We start from the raw sequence: 25,087 nt of genomic DNA on the forward strand, positions 1-25,087 counted from the left end.
CATTAAAGTCACGTGCTTACGCGGCACATCCAGAACGCGCGCCTTTTTTTCTTGTCCCGATGGCAAATGTAACTAATTCTCGCCCCTCATTCTTGCGTGCGCCATTCATCTTGTGTCAGAACCTCAATCTGACATTTCCTCAACTTGCCGGCAGTTAGCATACACCTCTCCAGGGCAACAATGGGCGAAGAGATCTCCGACTTCGAGAAGCAGCGCCTGGCCAACATTGCCGAGCGCGATGCGCTGCTGAAGAAGCTCTCCCTGGAGGCGCAGTCCTCGGGTTTGTTCCCGCCCAAGATGCAGCCCAGTCGGACGCCTTCGTCGCGGGACCAATCCGCTCGCGCGAAGAAGAAGAAGACGCCCGTGAAGCGCGTCAAACAGGAGGAGGCGTCGCCGGTGCCGCGCCGCATGTCGTCGCGGCTGCGAGGCATTGCGGCGGAGAGCGAGGTCGCTAAGCGGAAAGCGGAGGAGGAAGACGCGGCGCTGCAGGCGGCGGAGCGGGCGAAGCGCGTGCGCAAGTCGGATGCTTTCTCGTTCAATGAAATGGTGGTGTACGGACAGAAGCTGTCGGGGGAAAGTCTGATCGGGGTGGATGTGGTCACCAAGGGCGTGGCGATGCCGTACCAGCGCACCTTTGACGAGGAGGATATCGAGCAGACAACTGACAAGGAGCTGAAAGCATTGAGAGAGGAGATGAGTGGGCTGAAGCTGTGGGAGGCGTGGGAGCCCAACCGTGTGTTTTCCCCCTCGGTCCCCGGTTTACTTCCAGGTTGCCTCTATATGCTAACCACAACCCTCACCATCTAGGCATCAAGCTCACGCCGGAAAGAATCTACACCATGGCCTTCCACCCGACAGAGACCAAGCCGCTTGTCTTCGCGGGCGACAAACTCGGCCACCTCGGCATTCTTGACGCCTCGCAAGAACGGACCAGCATGATCAAAGCCGAGGAATCCAGCGACGAGAACGAGGACGACGAAGACCCAGATCCCAGTCTCACCACCCTCAAGCCCCATACCCGCACCATCAGCTCCATCTACATCCACCCCTCCACCCCGACCCGCGTCTACACCGCCAGCTACGACAGCAGTATCCGCGCGACCGACCTCGAGAAATCCACCAGCGTCGAGCAGTACGCCCCGGAGTCCACGACGGACGATGTCCCGATCTCGGGCCTCGATATGGCCGCCGACGATCCGCACGTTCTCTACTGGACGACCCTGGACGGGGAGTTCGGGCGCTACGACACGCGCCTCGCGCGCTCCAAGCCGCAATCCGTGACCACCTGGCGACTCGCCGAGAAAAAGATCGGGGGGTTCTCCCTCTACCCAGCCCGACCGCACTACTTCGCAACCGCCTCGCTGGACCGGTCCATGCGCCTCTGGGATCTCCGCATGCTGCAAGGCCCGGTAAAAACACCCCCAACACCCTCTGGACGCTCGACCCGACGCCAGCAGCAGCAGCAGCAGCAGGACGAAGTCAACAACGAGGACAATAACAACGACGACGAGACACAAACATGGACCCCAATCGGCGAGCACTACAGCCGCCTATCCGTCTCGCACGCCGCCTTTAATAGCGCAGGGCAGATCGCTACCTCCTCGTACGACGACACCATCAAGATCTACGACCTCAGCGGACCCAAGGGTATCAACTCCTGGACCAAGGGCCATACCCTCTCCGAAGACGAGCTCAAGCCCCAAACAGTCGTCCGGCATAATTGCCAGACAGGAAGATGGGTGACGATGTATGTTTTTCCCCCCCGCCCGACTCTCCCCTTTTTCCTGGCACTTGAATCACCCACCCTCCTCAACTAAACCTATAGCTAACGAATGATGCAAGCCTCCGTCCCCAATGGCAACAAAACCCCCAATCCCACATCCAGCGCTTCTGCATCGGCAACATGAACCGCTTCGTCGATGTATACAGTGCCTCGGGCGATCAATTGGCTCAGCTCGGCGGCGAGGGCATCACGGCCGTGCCGGCGGTCGCGGTCTTCCATCGGAGTAAGAATTGGGTGGCCGGCGGGACGGCTAGCGGGAAGATTTGTCTGTGGATGTGAATTGCAGTACAGTCTTGGGGCTGGGCTCATTCTCTCATCATTTATTCGACGCTTCAAGTATGAGTTGGGTTACTTACATGTTTGGAGAAGCGCGCTGGTGATTTGGGGTTTGGTTTGGGCCGTCGAAAGGGGGTTGGGAGGTGGTGGATTGTTCGGTGAGCGGCCGTGGATAGATGTGGGTAACTTTGTTAGTTCAAGTTGTATTTCCACTGCCTGGGTGCGAGGCAAGTGAATGCGCATGCGCGTGATGGGGATGGGGTTCAATGATGAATCACGGGTCTTCATGCATAATCAAGCAAGCGGTTCAACCTGGCTTTTTTGTTCTGTCCCGTTTTACGAGGGGAATACTTCAAGACTTGAATAATCAATGATTATGAATTACACCGATACCTGAAACAAGAGAGTGATCGTTATCTAAAGTTCAATTGGAGTCGTCGTGTCATCTATACCCAGAGCGGATGGGGAGAGGTTATAGCAAAAGAGAAGACGCTATTTACACAAGGAGCAGATGTAAGATGGGGGAGGAATTTAAGAAACAGAAACAGAAAAGGGGTTCGTCAAGAAGACTGATCTCTCTCTCTGTCTCGTTCGAAACACCCCCTAATCTCGAGGGTTCAATATATCCAGTGGGCTGTCCACACGTCCTTGGATGAGTCAAATGACGCAAAATCAAACAGTCCCCATTGGAGCAGGGTATCAAGACCATGACCAAAGAAGCAAATGGTTTCCAAAAAAAGAAAAAGGGCTACACAGGCGAAGTACGTGAAATCATGGGGCACATGCTGATTGAAGATGAAAGACTCGATGAAGATGAAGGAAGAAAGGGACGATGGGAGGAAGACGGAGAAGAAAAATTTACATCAGAAGACGCAGGTCTTTCGATAATTGAATCGATCTCTTGTGTTATACAGGAAAAGGGGAAGAAGACCAACAAACGATAATTCTGCCACCTGCTATATGTTTTGCTTTCAGCCGAGCTTCGCACCTTTCTCTGTCGGCGGGCAGTCAGGAACCGTTTCGTCGTTCTATCATAAGAATAGAGGCTCAGCTCCTGCGGAGCTGTCATTGCTTTGCGAGGCAATTATCGCCAAGCTCATATAACAGTCGGGCCAATCCTGGTCCGCGTATATGTCATATATGTTGGGGCGCTCATGTTCAGCTCAAGCATGAGCTGGATAATCATGTCTCGCTCCGTTGTTCTTCACGGGACTGCTGTTGCGTTTGATCTCGGTCTTTGGCCTTGCGCCGAGACGTGGCGGGAACAAAGTCAAAGAAACGATATTTACTTGTAGTTTCCCTTGTGATGCTGGAGCGTCTGGATCTGGAGGGCTCTTGATATTCGAGAGAATAAGTCGAGGAGTTCTTTGAGCTGCCGGTACTATCCCGCGGATCCGCCCACCGAGGAATCGTGAAGGGCACCCGAGTCTGGTCCCACGTCGCGGACGAGGAACTAGGGGGCGTGTCTTCTTCACCCTCCGGGGCATGGTCAGTTGACCGACGCGGAAGGGACGGCCGTGAAGTGAAATAGCCGATTGAATTGCGATGACTACCTGTTACTGAGGCAGATCCCGCCACGGCCGCTTCCGTCGCTGGACTTGTCGGCTTGGAGCTGTCTTCATAAAAGGTCGCGGACCGCTCCATTGAATCGATCAATTCTTCCCACTTGACCTCTAGGCTTCCGCTTGGACGTTCAGCCTGCTCGGCCTGGCTCATGCAATCCTTCGTTCGCTGATGGAGCCGGAGCGCCAGTTCATGGAACTTGCTCACAGCGGAATCGACTTCCTCCAATTCGTTCAATCTCTCAGATGCCGATTCCAGCCAGATGCTAATCAGATTGGCAAAGCTTCGCGCATGGTCAATTAGGAAGGGAAGACTAGGAAAGCCCTCGCGTGAAGTTAGAGGTAAGCGGCCCAGAATCTGGATGGGTGTGGCGTAAGAGGGAGTTACGATTGGGGCCGGACGATCAGCAGGTATGGCGCAAATCGCATCCACAAAGTGTTTGAAATCAGACCGGTTCGTGTTCAGGAACTTATTCATCGGCTCCATCCAAGGCTCTTTACTACCGAAAGTTGTCATGTTGGCTAAGCCCTGTAAGGCCTTTGCAATGAGGGTCAGGGTACGTTGAGCACGAGGGCGCGGGTGATCTGTTCCGGCATTAGCGCTGACGCGGATGGTGACCAACAACATTGGGCTGCATACCTTTCAACAAACCAAAGAGCTTCGGATTCAGGATTGCCGGGCAGAAAAACCGCAAGAACAGGAACCCGGAAACACTGCTGTACGTGACGGTCCGAAGAAAGTCACCGTATCGGTCCTCCGCGCATGCCCGGATATGGCGAAAAATGAGTCTCAGTTCGGCGGGACATCTAGACGGCGACGCTGCGATCGACTTCCAAACACCATTGCTGAGAGCTATCAAATTTCTCCAATTGCGGTCGAGATCATCGGAACGATGTACACGAGAAGGGTCGACTTCGCAGTCTGGGTCAGTCTCGTCAATCTCGCGAAGTCGTTCTCCAATCGTCTCCTCTAAATATTCCTTTCCGAGTCGTCGCATATGATAATCAAGGGCCTTGGTCAGGAGTGAATTACCACGAAATAGAAGGTTTGCCTCCACAGTCGCAGTTCGGCCCAGGTCTCTAACGAGAACTTCGCGATCCTGAGCCGAGTCTCTTGCGTCGTTGGAGTGGATCCTCGATGTGTAGCGTAGTCGACTTACCGTCGACTCCTTGTGCACCCCGTCGATTTCGTCCTCTACTAGAGCGGATATCCATTCGACTGTCGTCCCTGAAACTTGGTAAATATTCAATAGCGCCTCCGATAGCTGGTTGAGTTCAGATGACATGACCTGTGCCATATTTATCGTGAGGCCATTGGTGAAGGAATGAAGCAATTCGGACATTGGTGTGTATTCTTGTGACATGAGTACAACAGTCTCTTCCATCCGAGCCCTCATGAGCATTTCACCCACAGGTTGATCTTTATCGTCCAGGATTGGCCACCATTTTTCGGTTTCAACACCCGGTTGCAAATCGTCCAGTCTCAGATCCACTCTACCGAAGGTGGCATCTTGGGAAGTGAGTTCTACGTCATCTGAAGAGCGCAGAGGGTTCGAATCGTGGCCCAAGGCATAAGAGCCATGCGAGATCAATGACCAGTCCTTCTGGGTTGAGTTGATAGTTTTCACCAGAATGGATGCTTGTGAGAGAACAGGGGGAAGATCACTAAAGGTGAAATCTTCTCGCCAGAAAGGGTTTGCTGTACGGTACTTGACGGCGGATTTGGCCCGAATCTCGCCGTCCAGTAGAACCTCGGTGTAGTAATCGCTCACTGCAGAGGCCGGGGCCGAGTTGCTATGCGACCGAGACTGCTTTCGACTGCGGGGTGTCTTTTCCGCGGTTCTGCAGCGGTAAAGCTTAGCTTCTGTAACTCTTACATCCAGGACTCTCTCAATCCGGAACATATCCGCGATTGAAGCGACGCTGAATTCGCTTGATCCCGGAGTCTTCGGAGACTCTTCTTCTACCGGTGTCTCAGGGCCATAGAGCTCCGGAATAGTGAACGCGCGAAGAAGAACGAACCACACTTCGAAGAGGACGCGGCTTTCGAGAGCTAGATATACTGGACGCGTCAAGCCCGAAGCAGAGTGTACCGCATATTGCGGGTAGATTGCAATGCAGAATTCATCTTCCAAGACGGATGAGTGCAGCTGCTGTACCGCACAGCGGGAGAGTTGTGATAATTGAACGCAAGTGACCAGGGTGATGTCTGATTCCGTGTAAAGCTTGAAAGCGCCATTTTCCTGCAAGGTGCAGCTTACTCGTGTCCAAGACGCAGAAAGTGCCCTTTGCTGTCTGTACGTGGACACACGACGCCCTGATGACGGTCGAACGCCAGAGACGCTCGGCCGATGCCAAAGAAGCATTTTACCAACCTTGATTATTGCCGCTTCCTTCTGAACAGTGCTCTCAGAGTTTCTCCTCCGATCAACCAAGCGACGGTCTCCAATGACCACCGATTGTGGTTTCGTCATCTTGTTCTGAACCCCTTTCGGTCGGATCGGCTGCCAGCATAACAGCGCTGCCAACCAGGAATCAAATGTTTCGCTCACATGAGGCTTCAACTCCACCCCCAAGCCAGAGGTGAAAGTCGACACGCTGAGATAGCTGGTGCGGGTCTCAGGGTCGACTAGGGTGCGAACCTGACAGCCACGGAGATCGGGAATCAGCGTCTTGGCCAACGCGGGCTCTCCTTTAGCTTGGTATATTAAGCTTCCCGTGGCAACATTGATGGCGCAATATCCCGACGACCAGGCGGTTGTAGATGCAGTCCGAAACGAAAGAATGCCGTGCATCCTTCCACAAGTTGTTTTCATGAGCTGCAGAATCTTGGAAGCATCGGTGCTGGCAAGCGGGGAGGGCGTTTGATTGGCCGATACGCTCGTCACCAAGTTCGAGCTTCCCGGGGGCTTGCTTGACCGCTGCCGGCCAAGGCTATGGCTAAAGTAAGTGGGTGACTGTATGGATGGAAACCCAATCGATGTCGTAGGATCGTCGGGTGTTCTGGGTTGGGGGGTTGCGGTGTTGACAGAACCCAACCGATTTCGGGATCTGAAAAAAGTGCTGTTGGTAATTTCACTGCGCTGATCATCCAGGGTGGTGGTCCGTGACCGTGCGCGCTGTGCCTTCACTTCCAGTGGTGGCTGCTCGTCTTCGTCGCCGGCCGAATGGCGCGAGTAGAATTCGCGACGGGCCTCACGATCGGAGGCTCTTGCCCGAGCGGCAGCACGGGGGGAAGGGGCTGCACTTGATGCCTGATGCTCCGCTTCTGAGGAAGTAGAATGGTTCCCGGCCTCGGGGTCCGGGGTCACTGTACGAATACCTGTATCTCTAAAACTTTCCGGATAGACCATCCCATGCCGGTCCTTGGAGGAAGACTTCTTGCTCGGGCGCCGTTCGACTGGACGACTGTATATTCCGTGGATGGAATTCCGTTTGAACCCGTTGGAACTTTCCGGCTCCATCTTATTTTTTCCAACCACACACGACGGAACCGGCAGCGGCGGCGCTCAAACGAGGGTCGCTACAGAAAACGCAGACAGGCGAGCCGAGACACAGAAACCGACGAGACAATGAGATGATGCGGGGTTGTTACGTTGCAGGACGTTGACACCCAACGTGCGCTGCGCAACCGTCCTCGAACAATTGAGGGCCTTTGTCGTCCAATGGGTCGCTAGCTGAACGCATGGAGTCCGGGGTGAGGAAAGGATGTGAAGTCGCACATTCGGTCGAGGCCGGCGTGTTTGGGAGTACAAGCGATGAGGAGGTTACAGATCGACTGTTTCTGGGTCAAATGGAGGAAGTAACAGCGATGGTGCTCGAATAGGCGAGTGAAAGGAGGTGGTGGGAAAAGGTGCTGGCGCTGACTTTGGGTGCGGTGGCAGTTGTTGAATGGGTGGGCGGGAGGAGGCGTAGCAAATTGTCGAGGGGTTGAAAATCGCTAATCAGTGCGCTCTTACTCCTATCCTCGAACCGTCGAGTGTCAACTCACGGGTTCGCTGCAAAATTAAAAGACATTGGTAAGCTTCATTCAGGAGGGGGGGAAGGCAGGTGAGAGATTAGGTCATGATCATGACAGCAGCTGTAAGGTACTCCTCCTCGTACTAAGGAATCGGTCGGCACAAAGGTTTGGTTCGAACCACCGGGAAGCGTGATATCACTGGAGCCCGCGGAGAAAAAGATGGAGACATATGGGGAGAAATATGAAGGGCGGAAGAATGGTGGGACAATAAAACACACCTGCATCCGTTGAAAGAAGCGTGTTGCGCCTTGTTACCCTCTGCTCGAAGGATTCAATATTTGGAGGAAACGCGACAACGGTTTTGCGGGTGGAGGGGAGGTTGATTGATAGATTGTGGAGGGAGTGGAAGATCAATGACCCTGACCATGTACGTGGTGAAAGCTGCAGATCCCGCATCAGCATTGATGCATTTTCGTACGACAATTTGGGACTTGGGCTGGGCTGGACTGGTCTTTTCGATGATGGGTGGTGGTTGTGATGTTTGTGGTAACAATAATGATAGTGAAGGTGGGGGGGGGGAGGGAGGTGGGAAGGGAACAAGCCGGGGAAAAGACGTGGAGGCGAATAGTAGGTAAGCCAAGTGAAATAAAAAGAGGGAGAGAGAGAGAGGGAAGAAGAGAAAGGTAGGACGAAGTAAGCAATTAGAGTTGGCTTGGCTGTGGAGAGCTGAGAAATTGAGAAAGAGAAAAAAGAGAGAGAGAGAGAGAGAGAGAGAGAGAAAGAGAGAGAGTAGGAAGAGAGAAACCGGGAGGCGGTGTTTGAGGCCGTGGGCCAGAGAGAGACAGACAGAGACAGATAGAAACAAACGAAGCAACGCGGGAAGAAGGTGCAATTGAACGACAATCAGCAAAAAGAAATAGAAATAAGGTCCGAAAGGAGATAAGAAGAAGAAGAAGAAAATTGAAAAAAAAAGAACAATTGACCGTCCCGGGTCAATAGTAACTCGTTGGCGAGAAAAGTGTTCTGTAGATGGAGCTGATAGAGCTGTGGGCGTGCAGCAAAGAGTAAGTTTCCTTCCTCCGGGGTGATCCCAGTGTTGCTCCCACTCGAGAAGGAAAAAGGAATCATGCAAATATCAAGCTAAAATGCGAGAAACCCAACGGCGAGAGGGTTACCAAAGGGGAACAAGCACAAGCACTTACTATACACTCTTGTTCACCCTGGGTAGGGTTACTGAGCCAGCCGGATGGCGCAAGAATAGGATACGGATAGTAATGCGATGGATGGGTAATGAATGGTGGTGAGAAAAGAGAGGGCGAGATGCCAATTCGGCCAAGATGCAGGGGGAATCTTGGTTGGGTGCTTTGGAAGAAGACTGAAGAAGCCTCAGGGAACTTCAATCAGAACTAGAACTAAGATTGTTCTCAAACAATTACTGCCACTCATTGGCTGGCGCATTATTATCACCACTCCTAGCTGGTAATTACTACTATGTGAGTAACTAACTTACTAGGTAACTGGAGATGTGGTTGTACTCCGTAGGTTAGAATGTCCCCAGGCACTACCCTATTTGATTTTGATTGACGACCTGGAATGTCTATTCATTGTCTCTCAATTGAACAACTGAGGCTTCGTATCGCCATGAATCCACGGGGGTATGAGGATTTTTTCAATGGCCTGATCGATTCAACTTCGCTCCAGAGTAGCTACCACCAAGTACGGAGACTGTGCAGCTATCTAGAAGGGGAAGGAGAGTGCCTGGAGGTAAGGAAAAATCCCGGGCCCAAAAAGCATGAGGCTGAGATCCACTATTGTTGCGCTTATGGGTTGGAGTGATTGTGGGCTTCAACATTTTGTGCGGCCGTCTGCTATCATCTTGACCACTACCGGTAGACACCATCCGGACACCCCTTGAACAAAAAAGGCCACTGCAGTCTATAAAGCACAAATTCTCATAAAAGGCATCTGAATCATTTCTATCTGCGAAATTCAGGAGTAAAAAAGTGCTGATTGACTCTCAACCCGCCTATATACCACTGCTGATATGGATGGAGACTTTTCTTTTCCTTTTTCTGTTTGAATTCTTGCTGCGGTGTGTTTCCACCCCTTCCCCCTGACGAATCGTGTTCCCAAGTATTTGCCGAATCATGATTTCCCAGAATATCCACGAAAACTCAGCAGCAAATTTCCAGGCCTCATACATGTTCGTCCCTCTTATTCTTCGCATTCATCTGCATTCTCCTCGACTTCGAATCTTTCGCCCTCCTCCTAGAATCAGCTCACCGGACTTACTGATCCCCATAGAGTGGAAGTCCACTCTGATGCATGCGGAATATGGTTACCCCCCGGACAGACTGCCTGCCGCCAGTAGTAAGTACGTAGTACGGAATAATAGAGTGGAAGGATGGAACGGTCTGAGGACCAATTCCAAAAGCGGACCAACAGGGTGCGGCGGTCAGATCCGAGAGACTAAGGATAATCGCCACTGGGATGCTTCCCGCCTCCCTTCTTAAAGCAAGTAATATATTCGGTGTGTTGGCGTGGCCCAATGGTAGCTGTAATTATCTTCAATGCACCCGTCAACCGTGTGCAAGACTCGATCGTTGCCCGTCTGCCCAGGCTGTGGCCAAGTGGCCTGCACCCTGCAGGCCATGCTAGTAATTGCGTTACGTCTACTCCGTGGAAAGCGTAGAACGAGCCTTTCCACAGTGGAGAAGTGGACACTACGTACTGTGAAGTGTAAACTGTACGGAGTAGACACCGAGGCCTGAGTGGTTCACTAATTCCCCATGAGACACAGCCTTCTCATCCTTGGAGTGGTCTCAATCAGTGCCCAGTTTGACTTGACAAATACTGACGACAAGGGTTATAGAGAGTGTGTATGTGTGAGCAAGCATTGTCGTTCATCTCCATGAGGAAAGAAAAGTAATGGACATATGCGAAATGCATCTAAGCATACCCCGGCCCATAAGTAGGGAGTCCACAGCCTTGACCCGAAAAAAGGGCCCGAGAAACCAGTTGATCACTAGGGGTTTCCCATCCTTCCATGAGCAGCTGCAGCCGATGAGTGGTTAAAGCGAAGGACCGCTGCTGACAAGGATGAGAAGAACCGAGAGGAACTTCTCTCACTTTGACGGCACATCAAAGACGGAACGATAGATGTCAGCCGAACCCGGGCTAAACCAGCTGAACGCCATGATGATCTTTTAGTATCTTCCAGTAGAAAGTGAGTGAGCTGAGGCCTAAGGGACGACTCAGTTTCGGTCGTCAACTTTCTTCCCTCCCCCGCACGAGCCAGCCCAAGCGGCCATGGGACAAGATAGCGAGCGCTGAAGCCAATCAGTGGTCCTCGTTGGCGTTGGCGGTCCATCCCGTGACTGACTGACCACTAGACCAGGTACCTACCTATAGTAGTGTCGTCAACACTTGTCGGCTTTGTCAGCATGCCAAATCACGTGCCATAGTCACGGACTGCGAGGCTAGATTCCCCCGATCTCCTCCTCCACATATATCACATGATACTCACTAACTGTAACTGACCGCCTTGATGCCTTGGCCTGGAGGCAGTAAGTTCTTTCCGAATCAGTGACCGCCTGCATCATCGCGGCTTATCACGAGGGCAGTCGGTCACCAGCTTCTTTGGCACTCCTGACCTTGACCGCGTCAACCCGTTTACTCACCTCAAAAGGCGGTTAATCTCCATCATTCGCCGACGCTTAATGATTCTTTGTCTCTTCTGTTTCTTGTATTTTGGTCCAGCGTCAACTCTCGCCTGGTAGGCTTCCTCTTATCAGTCTCAGAGGACCGGTAGTTTCATAGGGTCCGATTCCGTCCCGCCGTTTGACCTCAAGAGCACCCTCGCGGATCTAGAGTACACCAAAGCTATTTTGATAATCCGACAAGGCTCTCAAGTGATCTACAATCCGGCTGAATGGCTGCTACTAGCTACAGATGCGTCTAGAGTCCATGCATCTTATGAAACTTCTAGCCAAACATGATGACATCAAATATATTGTCCCGTTTCCTTCCTCCGAATGGGTCGCCGTCAGTGTATGAAACCATACGGCAGCACGATTCTGACTCACCGGATATTGAGGAACGTGCAGGACTAGGTCTACTTGGGGATGAGCATCTGAGTCTTTATGGCTCCGGAGAATTGGAGGAAGCTTTGGCAGATGTTGAGAGGGATCAATCCCCAAGCCCGAGTGATCCCTTTTTGACCCCCCAGGCTCCTCAGAGCATGAAGGCTGCCGGAAAGGCTCTCATGAAAAGCGTATCGCGGAATCGCTCGCGTCGAGCTCAGGCATTATCACCCCGGCATAAACCCGAGGACAGTGACGACGAGGTTCCAGCCTCCCTTCTCGTAGAAGGTGACCAAGACGATGAGGAAGATCTCAAATCAAAACTCCCACCACCCCCGCCCTCCCGCACTTTGCATGACCATGGCTCTCACGCTGGTCCGTCCTTGCGTCGGGATCGAACACGATGGGATACAGCCCGTGAGCAACTACCGGTACATAATACTCCTGGGAAACGCCACCATGGGGCTCTGTGGTCAGCCGGATACCCAGATCTAGCCACAGTAGATCCTAAAGTGAAAGCAATGTGGATGTGGGCGAATGTGGAAAACCTGGACAACTTCCTGAAGGAAGTCTACACGTACTACCTCGGGAATGGGATCTGGTCAATCTTATTGAACCGAGCTCTAAGCCTTCTGTACGCTTTTCGTTCCTCTGTGTCTGGTGCCTCTGAATGCTGACCGCTACTGTCTGACCATAGGACGTTTGCGTTTGTCGTAGGTTTCAGCATCTTTCTGACGAATTGCATCGATTATCGCAGTGTACGCGGAAGTAAAACGTTAGATGACATTTACATCCAGCAATGCACCAAGAAGATGTCCTTTTCCTCAAATTTCCTGCTGTGGCTGCTATCGTTGTTTTGGATTGGCAAGTCCTTCCAGTATATTCTCGATATTCGAAGACTCAAGCACATGCATGACTTTTACCATCATTTACTGGGGATATCCGATCCCGAGATCCAGACGATTTCCTGGCAGGAAGTGGTCAGTCGCTTGATGACGTTGCGAGACTCTAATCCTGCGACAGCCGGCGCTGTTTCTGCCAAAAATCGCAAGTTTATGGGCAGTCAATCCAAGCAACGAATGGACGCTCATGATATCGCAAACCGACTGATGCGGAAAGAAAATTATCTGATAGCTTTGGTTAATAAAGACATCCTCGACCTCACGCTTCCGATCCCGTTCTTGCGAAACCGGCAACTGTTTTCACGGACGCTAGAATGGAATATTAATCTGTGCGTCATGGATTATGTTTTCAACGAGCAAGGGCAAGTTCGAACATTGTTCTTAAAAGATACCCACCGACGAGCATTGAGCGATGGCCTGCGCCGCCGGTTCATCTTCGCCGGCATCATGAACATTTTCGCCGCTCCGTTCATTGTTGTGTATTTCATGACTCATTACTTCTTCCGCTACTTCAATGAGTACAAGAAGAATCCTTCCCAGATTGGGTCGCGTCAATATACTCCCTTGGCGGAGTGGAAGTTCCGGGAATTCAACGAACTATGGCATCTCTTCGAGCGTCGGATCAATATGTCCTATCCATTCGCTAGCCGCTACGTGGATCAATTCCCCAAGGATAAGACTGTTCAGGTAGCGGGGTTTGTTGCCTTCGTCTCTGGCGCACTGGCGTCGGTGCTGGCTTTGGCTTCAGTTGTAGATCCGGAGCTGTTCTTGGGGTTTGAAATCACCCCAGATCGCACCGTGCTGTTTTACCTGGGTGTTTTTGGGTCTGTTTGGGCAGTCGCCCAGGGCATGGTGCCGGAGGAAACGAACGTGTTCGATCCCCAATACGCGCTTTTAGAGTTGATCGACTTTACTCACTACTTCCCGAGTCATTGGAAAGGTCGATTACATAGTGACGAGGTCCGCAAGGATTTTGCCACTTTATATCAGATGAAGATTGTGATCTTCTTGGAGGAAATCATGAGCATGATTTTCACACCTTTTATTCTGTGGTTTAGTCTCCCAAAGTGCAGCGATCGTCTCATTGATTTCTTTCGGGAGTTTACCGTTCATGTTGATGGCATGGGCTACCTTTGTTCCTTTGCCGTGTTCGATTTCAGAAAGGGCACCAATGTCATCTCCCAGGCGGATCCCAGTCGACGAGATCCCGCACGGCAGGACCTGCGGGCCGATTACTTCTCGACCAAAGACGGTAAGATGTTGGCTTCCTACTACGGATTCTTGGATAACTACGGGGCGAATCCACGTCCGTCCAACAAGCGACCGTTCCATCCTCCGCCCACGTTTCCCACCCTGGGATCACCCTCGGCCATTGAGATGGGCACGTACGGCGAGCGAATGGATGCGGCCCTGCCACGGCCTGGCCCGGCTGGCGGAATCATGGGCCAACAGTCTACCTTTGGGGGGGCCCGGTTCGGCCCCCCGGGTTTAGGCGATCACGCGTCTCCCGCTCCGTCGATCCTCCTCGATCCGCATCACCAGCCGTCTGCGTCGGGATTCCGTTCCAATCATCGTGCAGGAATGTACTCTTCTCGCTATCGTCCAACTCGACCATCGCGTACTATCTCCGACCCGATCGCCGATGAAGACGGGCCTTCCACGCAGGCTCGTGGTCTCGGGGTCAAGGCGTCACCGCATGTGACCTCGGGATCGAGCGGTGCAGGTATCGGAACGAGCGACAGCAATTTGGGCGAGTCGTGGCGGATGAACTTGGTGGAAGAGAAGGACGAAGATGGTGGGGATGGAGAAGGCGCGGAGAATGTGGATGCGCTTGCTGGTGGCGCTGGGGTCTTGGGGCTGATTCAACGGTTCCAACAAGTGAGCAAAGATAATCGGGGGCGTACGACGGTTGGTTTGTAGGATTTTCAGTTTTCTGCAGACTTTGTCAATCCGCCGAGATGTGATGTGAATATGTGAATTCCGGGCCATTTCGGCTCTGTGAGCCTCCGGGATTTTCTTCCAGATAGAAAGTCATGACCTATATTGATAGAGTGGGCGTCAACCTACGAATCATTGTGTTTTAAACGATGTCTACTGCAGGCCTAAAATAGATAATCAAGAAAGAGTCGGGATGTACCTTCAACCCTTAGTTCAACTTCGGTAATCATCCGTCATTCGAAGGAGCCAGAAGGGTGAAGCCATTCCCACAACCGTCTCAACCCGCCGCTTTAGGAGAAAGTATTTTCTCCCGGGTGTTTCATCTTCGGAGAATTCGGTTTCGGAGGGCAAATTGAGTATCCGCCAGGGTCTTATGCCTCCTCTCGACGGCACCCCCGGTGAATTTGGCCTGAAGGGGTCTGGTTGCAGGTCTCTTGCGGATAGTGGCGGTTGTTCCCTCAATAATGCAACCCTCGGTTAGACATTATCATGTTTCAATGTTTCTCTATGCACCTCCTCGACAAAGAGGAATGACCTTGTTGACTGTAACTGCAGCAGCTCGAGACGGAGGTCAACAACATCACGCAGTCAGGGAGGCCAACGGAAGTTGATTGGATATGGGGAAATTCGCTTCGGTGTTTAAAGAGCACAGGGGGTGGTGGGTGGGAGGATGAAATGATATTTTATTTTTAGTAAACTCCGGGACGGGCCCCTCTTCCTGAACCAAACCATCCACGCACAACTTACACCTTTCCCCCCCCCTGGATCCTGCACTCTGCAGTCAGATGATGGTACGGAGTAGTTAGTCACTTTGGTCGTTAATGACTAGCAGCTATGCACTTGTTTCCCACTCCGAAGTAGTCTGGATGTTTTGGCCACGGGAGAGTGATCCGCCTGGTAGCGTCTGAGCAGTTTATCCGGATAGATAGATAGGATTGAAAAGAACTAGTTAGTTATGGAAAAGAGAGAAAGAGAGAGTTGGGTTGAGGTCCCAATGGGGATGGATTGATCGGCTGAACTAATCAATGAGTAGGTAATGTTAGGTATGATCGGATAGTTAAGTATTCCTTTGGACTCTATCCGAAAGTCTGAATCAGGTTTATCTGACTGCGCGGATTCGGGGATTCTTGTTTTTCCGTGCTTCTCTTCTCTCTCCCATCCTACTCCAGCCTCATGATAGTTATCAGTATTTCGACGCTTTCCAGCTTCAACCGAAGTAAGTAAGACTTCAAAGTGACCTTGCCCTAAATGACCCGGACTCATCCGGGTTGGCATTACGAGAGATGGGAATTGGCCTGAAGATTCCAGGCCAGTTCAAACTGGAATTATTTAATTTAAGATTTTGATTATTTATCCACGGGTTGCGACACCCAAGTGGGTTCTTTTTTCTCCACGCTGAATCCAACTAAGCTGGAGAATGCTTTGACCCAATCCATCACTCCATAACTCCATCTCATTCCAGCGAATTAACCATTGTTACCATCCACTTCGGGGGGGGGGGTCTGGCCCAGCGGTCCTTTTTTTCAGGTTCAGGTCTCCTCCGCCTCATCCTCTTTTGGGTGCGACGCTTATCATCTGTCCATGTTTTCTTCCCGTTTTCTTTTCTTTTTTACTCCTGATCGGTTTCTTCGGTTGTCTTTTGCTCTGAACTAATTACATTTACATACTAGTTAGTCAACTTAGTCTACTGACTAACTTACGGAGGAGTATAGTCAGTGAGTGAATGGTGCTGGCGCTTTTTGTTCTGCTCATTCACTTGATCTTGTCCCATCTTCTTTCTTCTTTCTCTCATACACCCATCATGATCGAATAGAGGCTTCACTGTCCTCCATTCTTCCATTTCTTCCCCCCTTCCTCGAATTTCTGTCAGTCGTTTCTCTGATTAGATTGGGTAGCTTGACTGATCGATTATTGAATTAATCGATTCACCCCATCATCATCACCATTGTCACCATTATCATCACAACCCCCTCTCAAGTCATTCCTTCTTTCCTCTGGAAGTCGCTTTATGTTGACTCTTGTCTGTCGTTAGCGATTACCGCCCTACATATCATATCATTTTCTTGTTCATCTTTTGCTTCACTCTCTCATCGCGTGGATTCCTACTTCCTGCAGGTTCAAAGGCGACATTTATTTACCCTCCCCTTCCAACCTCCCTCCCACCCCTGGGAATCGCGTGATCTTTTGGCTCGTATTTTCCCCCTCATTATCATCCTTTAGCCTCTTTGACCATCTCATTTGAAAGTTTCCATTCCTCTCTCTCTCTCACACTCTTGCCTTTCCACTCGTTTCCGCTTACTCTTTCACCTTCGTTTCCTTACCTCGAGCTTCCCTCCTCCCCGACCCCTCGGTCCGGGATTTTTCTGTGTTACCCCCGTACCTGAAATCCTCCCCGATCGACTTCGCCATGATGTTCCGAGCCCGGCGATACCGGGTCCTCCTGGTGTTTGCGGCTATCTTTGTTCTGGCGCTGGTTCATTTCGCTGGTTCACGAGAACAGCCCTCTGCTAATTGGCGTGCATCGCCGCCCGCCGATCGTCGACCGGGGGCCTCTAGCTCAAATCCGCCCGTCATTCCTGCGCAAGCAGCCCCTCCATCACCGGCTGCTCCTCCATCTGCCCACGAATATAAGCCTGAGCAATTCTCTACCGATGATTCCAACAATTCCTCCCCCGAGGTGGCCGCAGAGGCTCCTCCCACCGCTTCAGCTGAACCTTCTCAACCGTCCGAGAATCCCACCACCGGGAAAGATGGGGACAGTCGGAAAAACACCGGACTTGGGGCTCCAGTCAAGGGGCAGGGCCGATTGGGGGCAGACGGTCCTGCCACTACGTTGGCACGCCCGCACTGGCAGAAGCAGCCTGAACTCTTTCCCATCCGAAGTGAGGAGATGATCCAATTGCCATTGGGTCAACCCAATTCGATTCCCCCGCTGCAGGCGGATTTTAAAGACGAAACATCCGCAGATAAGATGACGCGCCTCGAACGCTTGTCCGAGATCAGGAAAGTCTTCGAACGCGCCTGGACTGGTTACAAGACCTCTGCTATGGGGCACGATGAGATCAAGCCTTTGCGCGGTGGGTTCCGGGACCCTTTCAATGGTTGGGGGGCTACACTGGTGGATTCATTGGACACGCTTTGGTTGATGGGCCTGAAAGAGGAGTTCTCCATCGCCGTGGACTACGTGAAGACGATCGACTTCACCATCTCGAAGAAGAATGACATACCTCTCTTCGAAACTGTCATTCGTTACTTGGGCGGTCTCCTTAGTGCTTACGATGTCTCGGGTCACAAGTATGATGTCCTGCTGGCGAAGGCCGTGGAACTCGCCGAGGTCTTAATGGGCGCTTTTGACACCCCAAACCGCATGCCCTCGCTGAAGTACAAGTGGTCACCGTGAGTCGATTCGACCCTCGTCCATTCATACGACAACGCTAACCATCTGGCTCTACAGATCCCACTTGTCCAGACCCCATCATGCCGACAAGAAGGCTGTCCTGGCCGAACTCGGCTCCCTCTCCGTGGAATTCACGCGTCTGGCACAGTTGACTAATGAGAACAAATATTATGATGCCATTGCGCGCATAACCAACGAATTGGAGAAGCTTCAAGATCAGACCCAGTACCCGGGACTGTGGCCCACGAAGGTGGACGCCTCGGGGTGTCGCAAAAACCCCACGGTCAATAAAAACGGCATCGCAAAGGAACTCACCAAAGCTCGGCTCGAGCAGGAGTATGCGCGTGATCGACTCCCAGCGACTTCCACGAGTAGCTTTTACTCCAAGCCGCACCCCACTAAGCCAGCCCCGACGGACGCGAAGAGCTACCAGGAGTACTTCAAGACTCACGACACGCGGTCTCTGCCTGAAACTGCGCAGCTCGCAGATAACCCTGTGGCCGCTGGGCGAGGGTCCGGTGGCGCGGATCTGAGCTCTCCTGAAGCGCAGTGCACCGCGGGATTGGATACTCCTACGATCGATAAGGAGACGTACACCCTCGGCGCTCTTGCCGACTCGACATATGAGTACCTGCCCAAGGAGTATATGCTTTTAGGTGGTCTCAATGACCAGTACCGAACTATGTACGAGAAGGCCGTGAAAGCCATTCGGCAACATCTGGTCTTCCAGCCTATGATCAAGGGCGACTGGGACGTCCGATTCCTGAGCACGGCAATCATCCCCAAGAACAAGCCAGGCCCCACGGTTATGGAGTACCAAGGAGACCATCTGTCGTGCTTTGTTGGTGGAATGGTCGGCATTGGAGCCAAACTTTTCGGGTTGGATGGAGATATGGAGTTGGCCAAGCAACTGACTGATGGCTGCGTTTGGGCGTACCAGTCCACTAAGAGTGGCATTATGCCTGAGGTATTCTCCCTTGTTCCCTGCAAGAAAGGTCAGCCTTGTGAGTGGGACGAGTCCACTTACCACACCGCTCTGGATCCGGACATGCTGGAGCGCTTCGCCAAAGCGCAGGAGCGCAAGGAGCTGAAGGAGAAGGAGGAGGCAGCGGCGGCCATGCAGGCCGAGGCCGAAGTAGCGGACCTGAAGAAGAAGAAGACCCTGCTTGGAAAGCGTGAGCGCGGCAACTGGCATGTCATTGGTCTGGAGGACGAGTCAACGGCGAAGAAGCCGGAGCCGGAGCAGCCTCCCGAGGAAGAAGAGGAGAAGGTGCCCTCCCATGAAGAGTATGTGGCGACACGCATCAGCAACGAGCGCCTGCCACCGGGTGTCACGAAGCTCAACAACCGCAAATATTTACTGCGACCCGAGGCGATCGAATCGGTGTTCATCATGTACCGTCTTACTGGTGACGAGTCCTGGCGGGAGAAGGGCTGGGAGATGTTTCAAGCCGTCTCCAAGTACACTCGAACCGAGTTTGCCAACTCGGCCATTGACGACGTCACCGTCACAACTCCCGAGATGCTGGACGAGATGCAATCATTCTGGCTCGCCGAGACGCTGAAGTACTTTTACCTGCTCTTCAGTGATCCGACGGTCGTCAGTCTCGATGACTATGTACTGTGAGTATTTGCCCCTATCCGATTCCAGCAAACACCCTGGCTAACACATGATGTGCAGGAATACCGAAGCGCATCCTCTGAAGCGTCCGAACTAAATAATGGCTTTGTATGCATGTGCACTTTACGTTCGTCTTGCTTGGTTCTTATCCTGTTTTACTTCCCTCGATTGCTGCTTTTGCTTGTAAAAGTACAGATACCACCGTCCAGTACATGTTGATTGATGCATTCGCCCTATTTCTTTCTTGTGCCCTTCGGTTTCTGTACGATTGGCTCCGTTATTTCTATAGCTGGCTTTGGAAATAAGAGGTTGATATATGGTATGGTGATGGGGGTGTTGTCATTGTCGATAAGGGTGTCTTGTATAGTCGTACTATTGTACGGACCTTAGTAAATAATGGATAAAGTGGTAGTTATGTCTATGTGTGGTCACAATCGATTTGGAGAATTTGGGTTGATCTGTATGATTATGCTGGAGACCACGTGTATAGTCAGTCTGTAGACAAGGAAGGGATAGCAAACACTTTTGAGGATGACAAGAGGGCGGGGATGACGTCCGCCCGGCCCACCTTCTTTAATTGATTTTATTATTGACAGCATTTCCCTCTCCGCTCCAACTTCCCTCTCCTCCCCCTCCACTTCCTCCACTTCTTCCCCCCTCTCTTCGAGCCCCTCTTTTTTCGCTCCTCTTCTGGTCGTCTTCAGTTTTTGGATCTCAATCTTCCCTTGACACCACTTCGTTCTCTTGTGTTTGCTTGTGCTCCCGTTTCTCTGGCTGGAGCGGCACTGGATCCAACTCACTCGCTGCGGGCGCAAGACGGGATGAGTGCAGGGACACGCCACGCCCGACGAGGACGACTGAGCTGTGGGAAATGGAGTTTGAGATCACCCTGGAGAACGAGCAGCAGTTCTGGGACGGTAAGTGCAGCTCCGACTCGATCTTTCAACTTAACGGCCGATCAGCAGCCATTTTTCTTTTGGCGCGTTGCGAGGCGCTACTCAATCGACTTGAAACTAATGTCGTTGCGCAATTTGTTTTGCAGAAATCCAAGAGATCGTTTCCGCCCCTTGCTCCTCGGAAGACCATATCGACAACGCGCTCCGATGCTATTTGAGTTTGGCCACGAAGTACAAAGGTCCGCCCAAGCTCTCTCCGACGAGCGGATTCAGTGCCGCTGACCGGGAGCAACGATAGATGAATACCTTCAAGGCGAACTGGATGTCACCCGGTGCTTGTACAAGCTCCTGGCGTCCAGTATCTTTGCATCGCACGCCGATTATGTTCGACGACAGATGATCTATTGTTTGTTGCAGGTACGTCAGGGGAACCCCCCATCGTGGTTACCCTTATTCGAAGTGACGGCGGCTAACTGGCTATACTCAGGACGACGACCCGGCTACTCTCCATCTCATTGCCTCATTCTTGCTCTTTGACGGCTGTCAGCATGAGGAGGCTTTTCGGATGATGAATGAGGAGGGTTCGTTTCCGCGGTTGCTGGAGTTGCTGCAGGTACGCAACCGGTTCGCGGATGAGAGCATGCCGGCGGGCCTGCATCGGCTTCTCATGGACTTGTTGTACGAGATGTCGCGGATACAACGGGTGAAAATTGAGGATTTGGGTGGGTTCTGATCCGGTTTCCCTCCTTCAACATGGCTTCGTCCGGATTGTTGACCCGGTCTATGTGTGGCAGTACTTGTGGACGACGAGTTTGTTCGGGGCCTCTTCGACATCATCGAAGACCTCTCGTATGATGTCAGCGATCCTTATCATTACCCGGTTATCCGCGTTCTGGTGAGTCTGGTGCGTGGGCTGGAGTGGAAGCAAGCCGCTAATGGATTCCCGGCAGCTGGTTCTGAACGAGCAATTCATGATTTCGGCGCATGATCCCGTCGACGAGCAGTCACCCATGACTGTCCTGACTAACAAGGTCATCAAGGTGCTGTCGATGCATGGAAATCTGTACAAGACCTTTGGCGAGAACATAATTCTTCTGATCAACCGAGAAGGTAAATGTTTAGGGTCTCGGCAAATGCTGCGCAACTGTCTAACATGCTATAGGCGAGACGTCGCTCCAACTTCTGACACTCAAGCTTCTATACCTTATCTTCACCACTCCGAGCACCTACGAATACTTCTACACGAATGACCTGCATGTCCTGGTTGACATCTTGATCCGAAACTTGCTGGACTTGCCGGAAGAGTCATCCGCCCTTCGACACACCTACCTGCGTGTCCTCTATCCGCTGCTCGCTCATACGCAGTTGAGACTGCCGCCTTATTACAAACGTGAAAACATCAAACGAGTGCTCAGTATTCTGGTCAATGGTCAACTTTTTCATAGCGAAGCGGACCAAGAGAGGATTATGCACTTTGCCGATGCGGATGACACCACTAGGAGACTGGTTCTCCGATGCGCAGCCGTTGACTGGATCCGAGAAGAGGAGTCGACGGACGCTCCGAAGGATGCAGAACCACTCCTGAACTCCTCCGACGGCAATGACGGGTCGCCTGATGGCGAGTTTGGCGCGCCGCTGGAATCGACCCAGACACTCTCTCCGACGAGCACTGTGGACAGCTCTTCAGAGAATCTGTCTCCAACCCGTGCTGACGATGAGGCCGGAACGGGCTCCACTAGATTGGACGCGCATCGTAAACTCAGTCAGGCGCAACGACTGCTGGGTATGCACCATGAGCCAGCATCATCGTCAACGCTCAGCGTGCAGGAGGTGGCGTCGCAGCACGAGGCACCCGGCGTGATCACGCCGAGCCGGAATAATTCTCTCTCGGGCCCTCTTCTCAGTCCGACCAGGGTTCGGGCCAAAGTCAAGCCGCTTCCCCCGAAGACTCGACGCTGGAGAGGCCGTCCCAGGGCCGAAGAGGATGAGCACGCGGACCAAATCCCGGAGGATCGGGAAATTCAGACCACTAGTCCGCTACCCCCGCCCACCGCCAGCGGAGCGGGCGATCGGCGGAACTCCACCAGCACATCAAGCTTAACCATTCCTGTTCCTCGACTCACGCGTCGGTCCGCCTCCAATCCCCCGCCGGCGGTTCCTCCGCCGCGACGTTCGACCCATTCCGCTGTCCCGGGCACGGGCACTCTGTCGGTGTCCAGCCATTGTACACCGCTCACCAGTCCATCGCGAGTCGCTCCCCAGCTTCGTCACGATGTCAACGCGCCGGGCGGTGGGAGCAGCTTGGCGAGTATGATTTTCACCCCGAAACATGGACAAAAACCGGAACCCCCGAAGACTCGTCGGGCGGGGCGGGGAAGACACCCTCCGGGGGATTCATCCCTACGGCCGGAGTCACCCGCCGAGCACGAACTCTCTGCTCATCTGAGTGGCGATTATCTGGGCAACGAGCAAAAGCACCCTCTGGAGCCGCCGTTGATTTTGGGGAGGAAGTCTGATGGACCAGTGAGTGTGGAAGAAGCGGTGCAGAACATGTCTGTGGGGGATGGGAATGACGAGTATTCCGAACGTTAATTTTTCGGTAGTCTTATCTTGGCATTGGCATAATAGCGCGCTTTTGATGTTATCATGGTTTGAGCTACACTTGTCGCTTGGAAATGCGCATCAGTGATCACATCTTGAGCCTTGGGGAGATTCCCTACAGTACGGAGTCGAATTTTAAGCTTAGCCTGTGTGTGATTTCAGCACGATGGCTTTCCATCCAGCTTGGAGACGCGTAGCAGGAAGTAGTGTACGGAGTACGGCGTGGTGTCTTATGGGGCCTGTAATTTCAGTAGGCTGCCTCTGCTGCCCCATTAAGCTCTAGAGAGCGAGTTCCACTGCGTCGTCAGCCGGATCCATTTGTTTGACGAGTGGTATTACCCGTATGGTTAGCGGTGGTGTATTGTATGTACGGTATTCAACGGTGATAGTGCAAGTTAGTCGGTACGAGGATTGCTATAGTTGTGCTTCTTAAGAGCATCTTCTCTTCGATATCAAGCTAACTAATACAGACATTGCTAACTATGCTACAGTAAGTACAGCCAGTCCCTCAGATACGCAAACCACTCCACCCCCCGAATAAACCAACAACAATCGAGACCCAACTCACTCCCAACAACACCAAATAACCCTAACTGCTATGTATCCCAACGACCCAGCTGAACACACAAGATGCATGCATGCACATCCATCTCCAACCCACAACCCACCCTCCACCCAATACAATACACTCCCAGTTCCACAGAGGAGGAAAGAAGTGGCTAATGCCCCAAAATGCCCCAAAACTTCTCCGCTCCAAAGGTATACCCATTATCGACCTTCCAGAGATCATCAAACGAGGAGAAGAGGACCAAGCGTACCTCCTCATCCTCGGCGGAGGGATCCAGCGCAAACGCATCCCGGAGACTCTGCACGGCGGCTTTCTGGTTCTCCAGCGAGGGCACTGCCATACCATTCGTCTGACCGGCGTGTGGCCAGCCGCTTTCTGTGATGAGTACTTTCTTCCTTTTGGGGGGTGGTGCAGCAGCAGCACCACTACCACCACCACCAGCATCATCATCAGCATCATCAGCAACATCATCATAATCATCATCATCGTCATAATCATTCATCATCCCCTGTAACACCCCCACCTGCCCCCAAACATAATCCCCCGCCGCCTCGGCCGGGACCGTCTCATCAAAAAACGCATGACAATTCGCCGCACAGTAATCCGAGACCCGACAGAGCTCTGGGTTCTGTAGATGCGCTGCGACCGTATCCACCGTCACCACCGGGCCGTGGTACCCGGCCGCCCGAAGCGTCTCGCGTGCGGACTGCACGGCGGCTACCACTTCCGCGGCGGTGGCTTGGGCGCGGTTGAGTAGTTCGTTGCCGATTGCGACTGTGTGGATTGCTTGCCAGGGATTGTTGTTGGCGGCTGGGTTCGCGTGCACAGCGTCGATGATGAGCTGCAACTGCTCGTCGAGGTCGTGCAGGTCGAACAGGCCGGCGAAGACTTGCAACCCCCCTAACGGTTGAGCGGCGGAGAGGACGAGGTGGGTTTGGTTGCAGTCTGTGCCGTAGATGCGGACGAAGCGAAAGGAGGATAGCTTGGTGATGTCGTGGGTGATTTGCGGGGAGGTTTTGCAGGTGCCGTCGGGGTTGTAGGGCGAGTAGGCGATCCCGTAGGATTTATCGTTAGAAGCGGAGTTGGCGTTGGCGTTGGCGTTGGCGTTGGCGTTGGAGTTGGCGGAGGGGGGTGGTGTGTATGGAATTGAGGATAATGGGGTGGGCTCACCGTCACTGTTGTGAATGGCGGCGTTGAGACCGTGGACTACGCCGGAGCTGAGTTGGTCGGCGCTTTGGTCGAGCCAGCTGAGGGCGTCACCATTGAAAGGGTTGGGGATCAAGTTGCCTGTAGGTAGAGCTGTCACTTGCAATTGACTGTGACTACTACTGCTGCTGAGCAGCAGCACTGCTGCTGCTGCTGCTGCCAGTTGCGACGGCGTCCACTGCATCCTGCACTTCTCTGATCCGAGTTATACTTAGTTACTGGTCGACTACATTTTATCACCTTTCAAACCAGGGAGACCTAAAGGAACCGAGCCCTCTGTATCTCCCCCTGCCC

The 25,087-nt window shown here is 52.7% G+C and overlaps 6 protein-coding genes across 6 annotated transcripts; 4 read left to right on the forward strand and 2 right to left on the reverse strand.

The window, feature by feature from the left end:
- Positions 1 to 84: 84 nt before the first annotated feature.
- Positions 85 to 2,376, forward strand: BP01DRAFT_337231 (WD domain protein). Its single transcript, XM_025573276.1, has 3 exons — positions 85 to 733; positions 808 to 1,747; positions 1,843 to 2,376. Exons 1-3 carry the CDS (start codon positions 181 to 183, stop codon positions 2,060 to 2,062), a joined length of 1,713 nt encoding a protein of 570 aa, XP_025432798.1. The 5' UTR covers positions 85 to 180; the 3' UTR covers positions 2,063 to 2,376.
- A 746-nt stretch (positions 2,377 to 3,122) lies between these two features.
- Positions 3,123 to 7,431, reverse strand: BP01DRAFT_237905 (GTPase-activating protein BUD2). Its single transcript, XM_025571248.1, has 2 exons — positions 4,262 to 7,431; positions 3,123 to 4,206 (listed from the first exon to the last, which is right to left on the reverse strand). Exons 1-2 carry the CDS (start codon positions 7,083 to 7,085, stop codon positions 3,242 to 3,244), a joined length of 3,789 nt encoding a protein of 1,262 aa, XP_025432799.1. The 5' UTR covers positions 7,086 to 7,431; the 3' UTR covers positions 3,123 to 3,241.
- A 3,812-nt stretch (positions 7,432 to 11,243) lies between these two features.
- Positions 11,244 to 14,696, forward strand: atgI (autophagy protein ATG9). Its single transcript, XM_025572570.1, has 2 exons — positions 11,244 to 12,298; positions 12,362 to 14,696. The coding sequence occupies exons 1-2, from the start codon at positions 11,577 to 11,579 to the stop codon at positions 14,484 to 14,486; spliced, it is 2,847 nt and encodes a 948-aa protein (XP_025432800.1). The 5' UTR covers positions 11,244 to 11,576; the 3' UTR covers positions 14,487 to 14,696.
- Positions 14,697 to 16,914: 2,218 nt separating this feature from the next.
- Positions 16,915 to 19,619, forward strand: BP01DRAFT_293135 (class I alpha-mannosidase 1A; the record flags this gene model as incomplete). The annotated part of the gene is made up of 3 exons (XM_025571723.1): positions 16,915 to 17,900; positions 17,959 to 19,524; positions 19,583 to 19,619. 3 exons carry the CDS (start codon positions 16,915 to 16,917, stop codon positions 19,617 to 19,619), a joined length of 2,589 nt encoding a protein of 862 aa, XP_025432801.1.
- Positions 19,620 to 20,393: 774 nt separating this feature from the next.
- BP01DRAFT_292703 (uncharacterized protein) lies at positions 20,394 to 23,010 on the forward strand (the record flags this gene model as incomplete). The annotated part of the gene is given in 7 exon segments (XM_025571701.1): positions 20,394 to 20,439; positions 20,565 to 20,690; positions 20,708 to 20,835; positions 20,906 to 21,140; positions 21,213 to 21,313; positions 21,369 to 21,528; positions 21,581 to 23,010. 7 exon segments carry the CDS (start codon positions 20,394 to 20,396, stop codon positions 23,008 to 23,010), a joined length of 2,226 nt encoding a protein of 741 aa, XP_025432802.1.
- A 456-nt stretch (positions 23,011 to 23,466) lies between these two features.
- scw4 (putative cell wall glucanase (Scw4)) lies at positions 23,467 to 24,977 on the reverse strand (the record flags this gene model as incomplete). Its single annotated transcript, XM_025573277.1, has 2 exons — positions 23,467 to 24,012; positions 24,103 to 24,977. The coding sequence occupies 2 exons, from the start codon at positions 24,975 to 24,977 to the stop codon at positions 23,739 to 23,741; spliced, it is 1,149 nt and encodes a 382-aa protein (XP_025432803.1). The 3' UTR covers positions 23,467 to 23,738.
- Positions 24,978 to 25,087: the final 110 nt, after the last annotated feature.

This window comes from Aspergillus saccharolyticus (assembly GCF_003184585.1).
Source record: "Aspergillus saccharolyticus JOP 1030-1 unplaced genomic scaffold BP01scaffold_9, whole genome shotgun sequence".
In the NCBI taxonomy this organism is placed as follows: Eukaryota; Fungi; Ascomycota; class Eurotiomycetes; order Eurotiales; family Aspergillaceae; genus Aspergillus; species Aspergillus saccharolyticus.

Excerpts from the sequence above, each read along its gene's own strand:
- BP01DRAFT_337231 (XM_025573276.1), top strand. The coding sequence starts at position 181 with ATGGGCGAAGAGATCTCCGACTTCGAGAAGCAGCGCCTGGCCAACATT. Across the intron at positions 734-807 it reads GGAGGCGTGGGAGCCCAACC|GCATCAAGCTCACGCCGGAA; the intron begins GTGTGTTTTCCC and ends CTCACCATCTAG. Across the intron at positions 1,748-1,842 it reads ACAGGAAGATGGGTGACGAT|CCTCCGTCCCCAATGGCAAC; the intron begins GTATGTTTTTCC and ends GAATGATGCAAG.
- BP01DRAFT_237905 (XM_025571248.1), bottom strand. The coding sequence starts at position 7,085 with ATGGAGCCGGAAAGTTCCAACGGGTTCAAACGGAATTCCATCCACGGA. Across the intron at positions 4,207-4,261 it reads GCTCTTTGGTTTGTTGAAAG|ATCACCCGCGCCCTCGTGCT; the intron begins GTATGCAGCCCA and ends ATGCCGGAACAG.
- atgI (XM_025572570.1), top strand. The coding sequence starts at position 11,577 with ATGATGACATCAAATATATTGTCCCGTTTCCTTCCTCCGAATGGGTCG. Across the intron at positions 12,299-12,361 it reads AACCGAGCTCTAAGCCTTCT|GACGTTTGCGTTTGTCGTAG; the intron begins GTACGCTTTTCG and ends GTCTGACCATAG.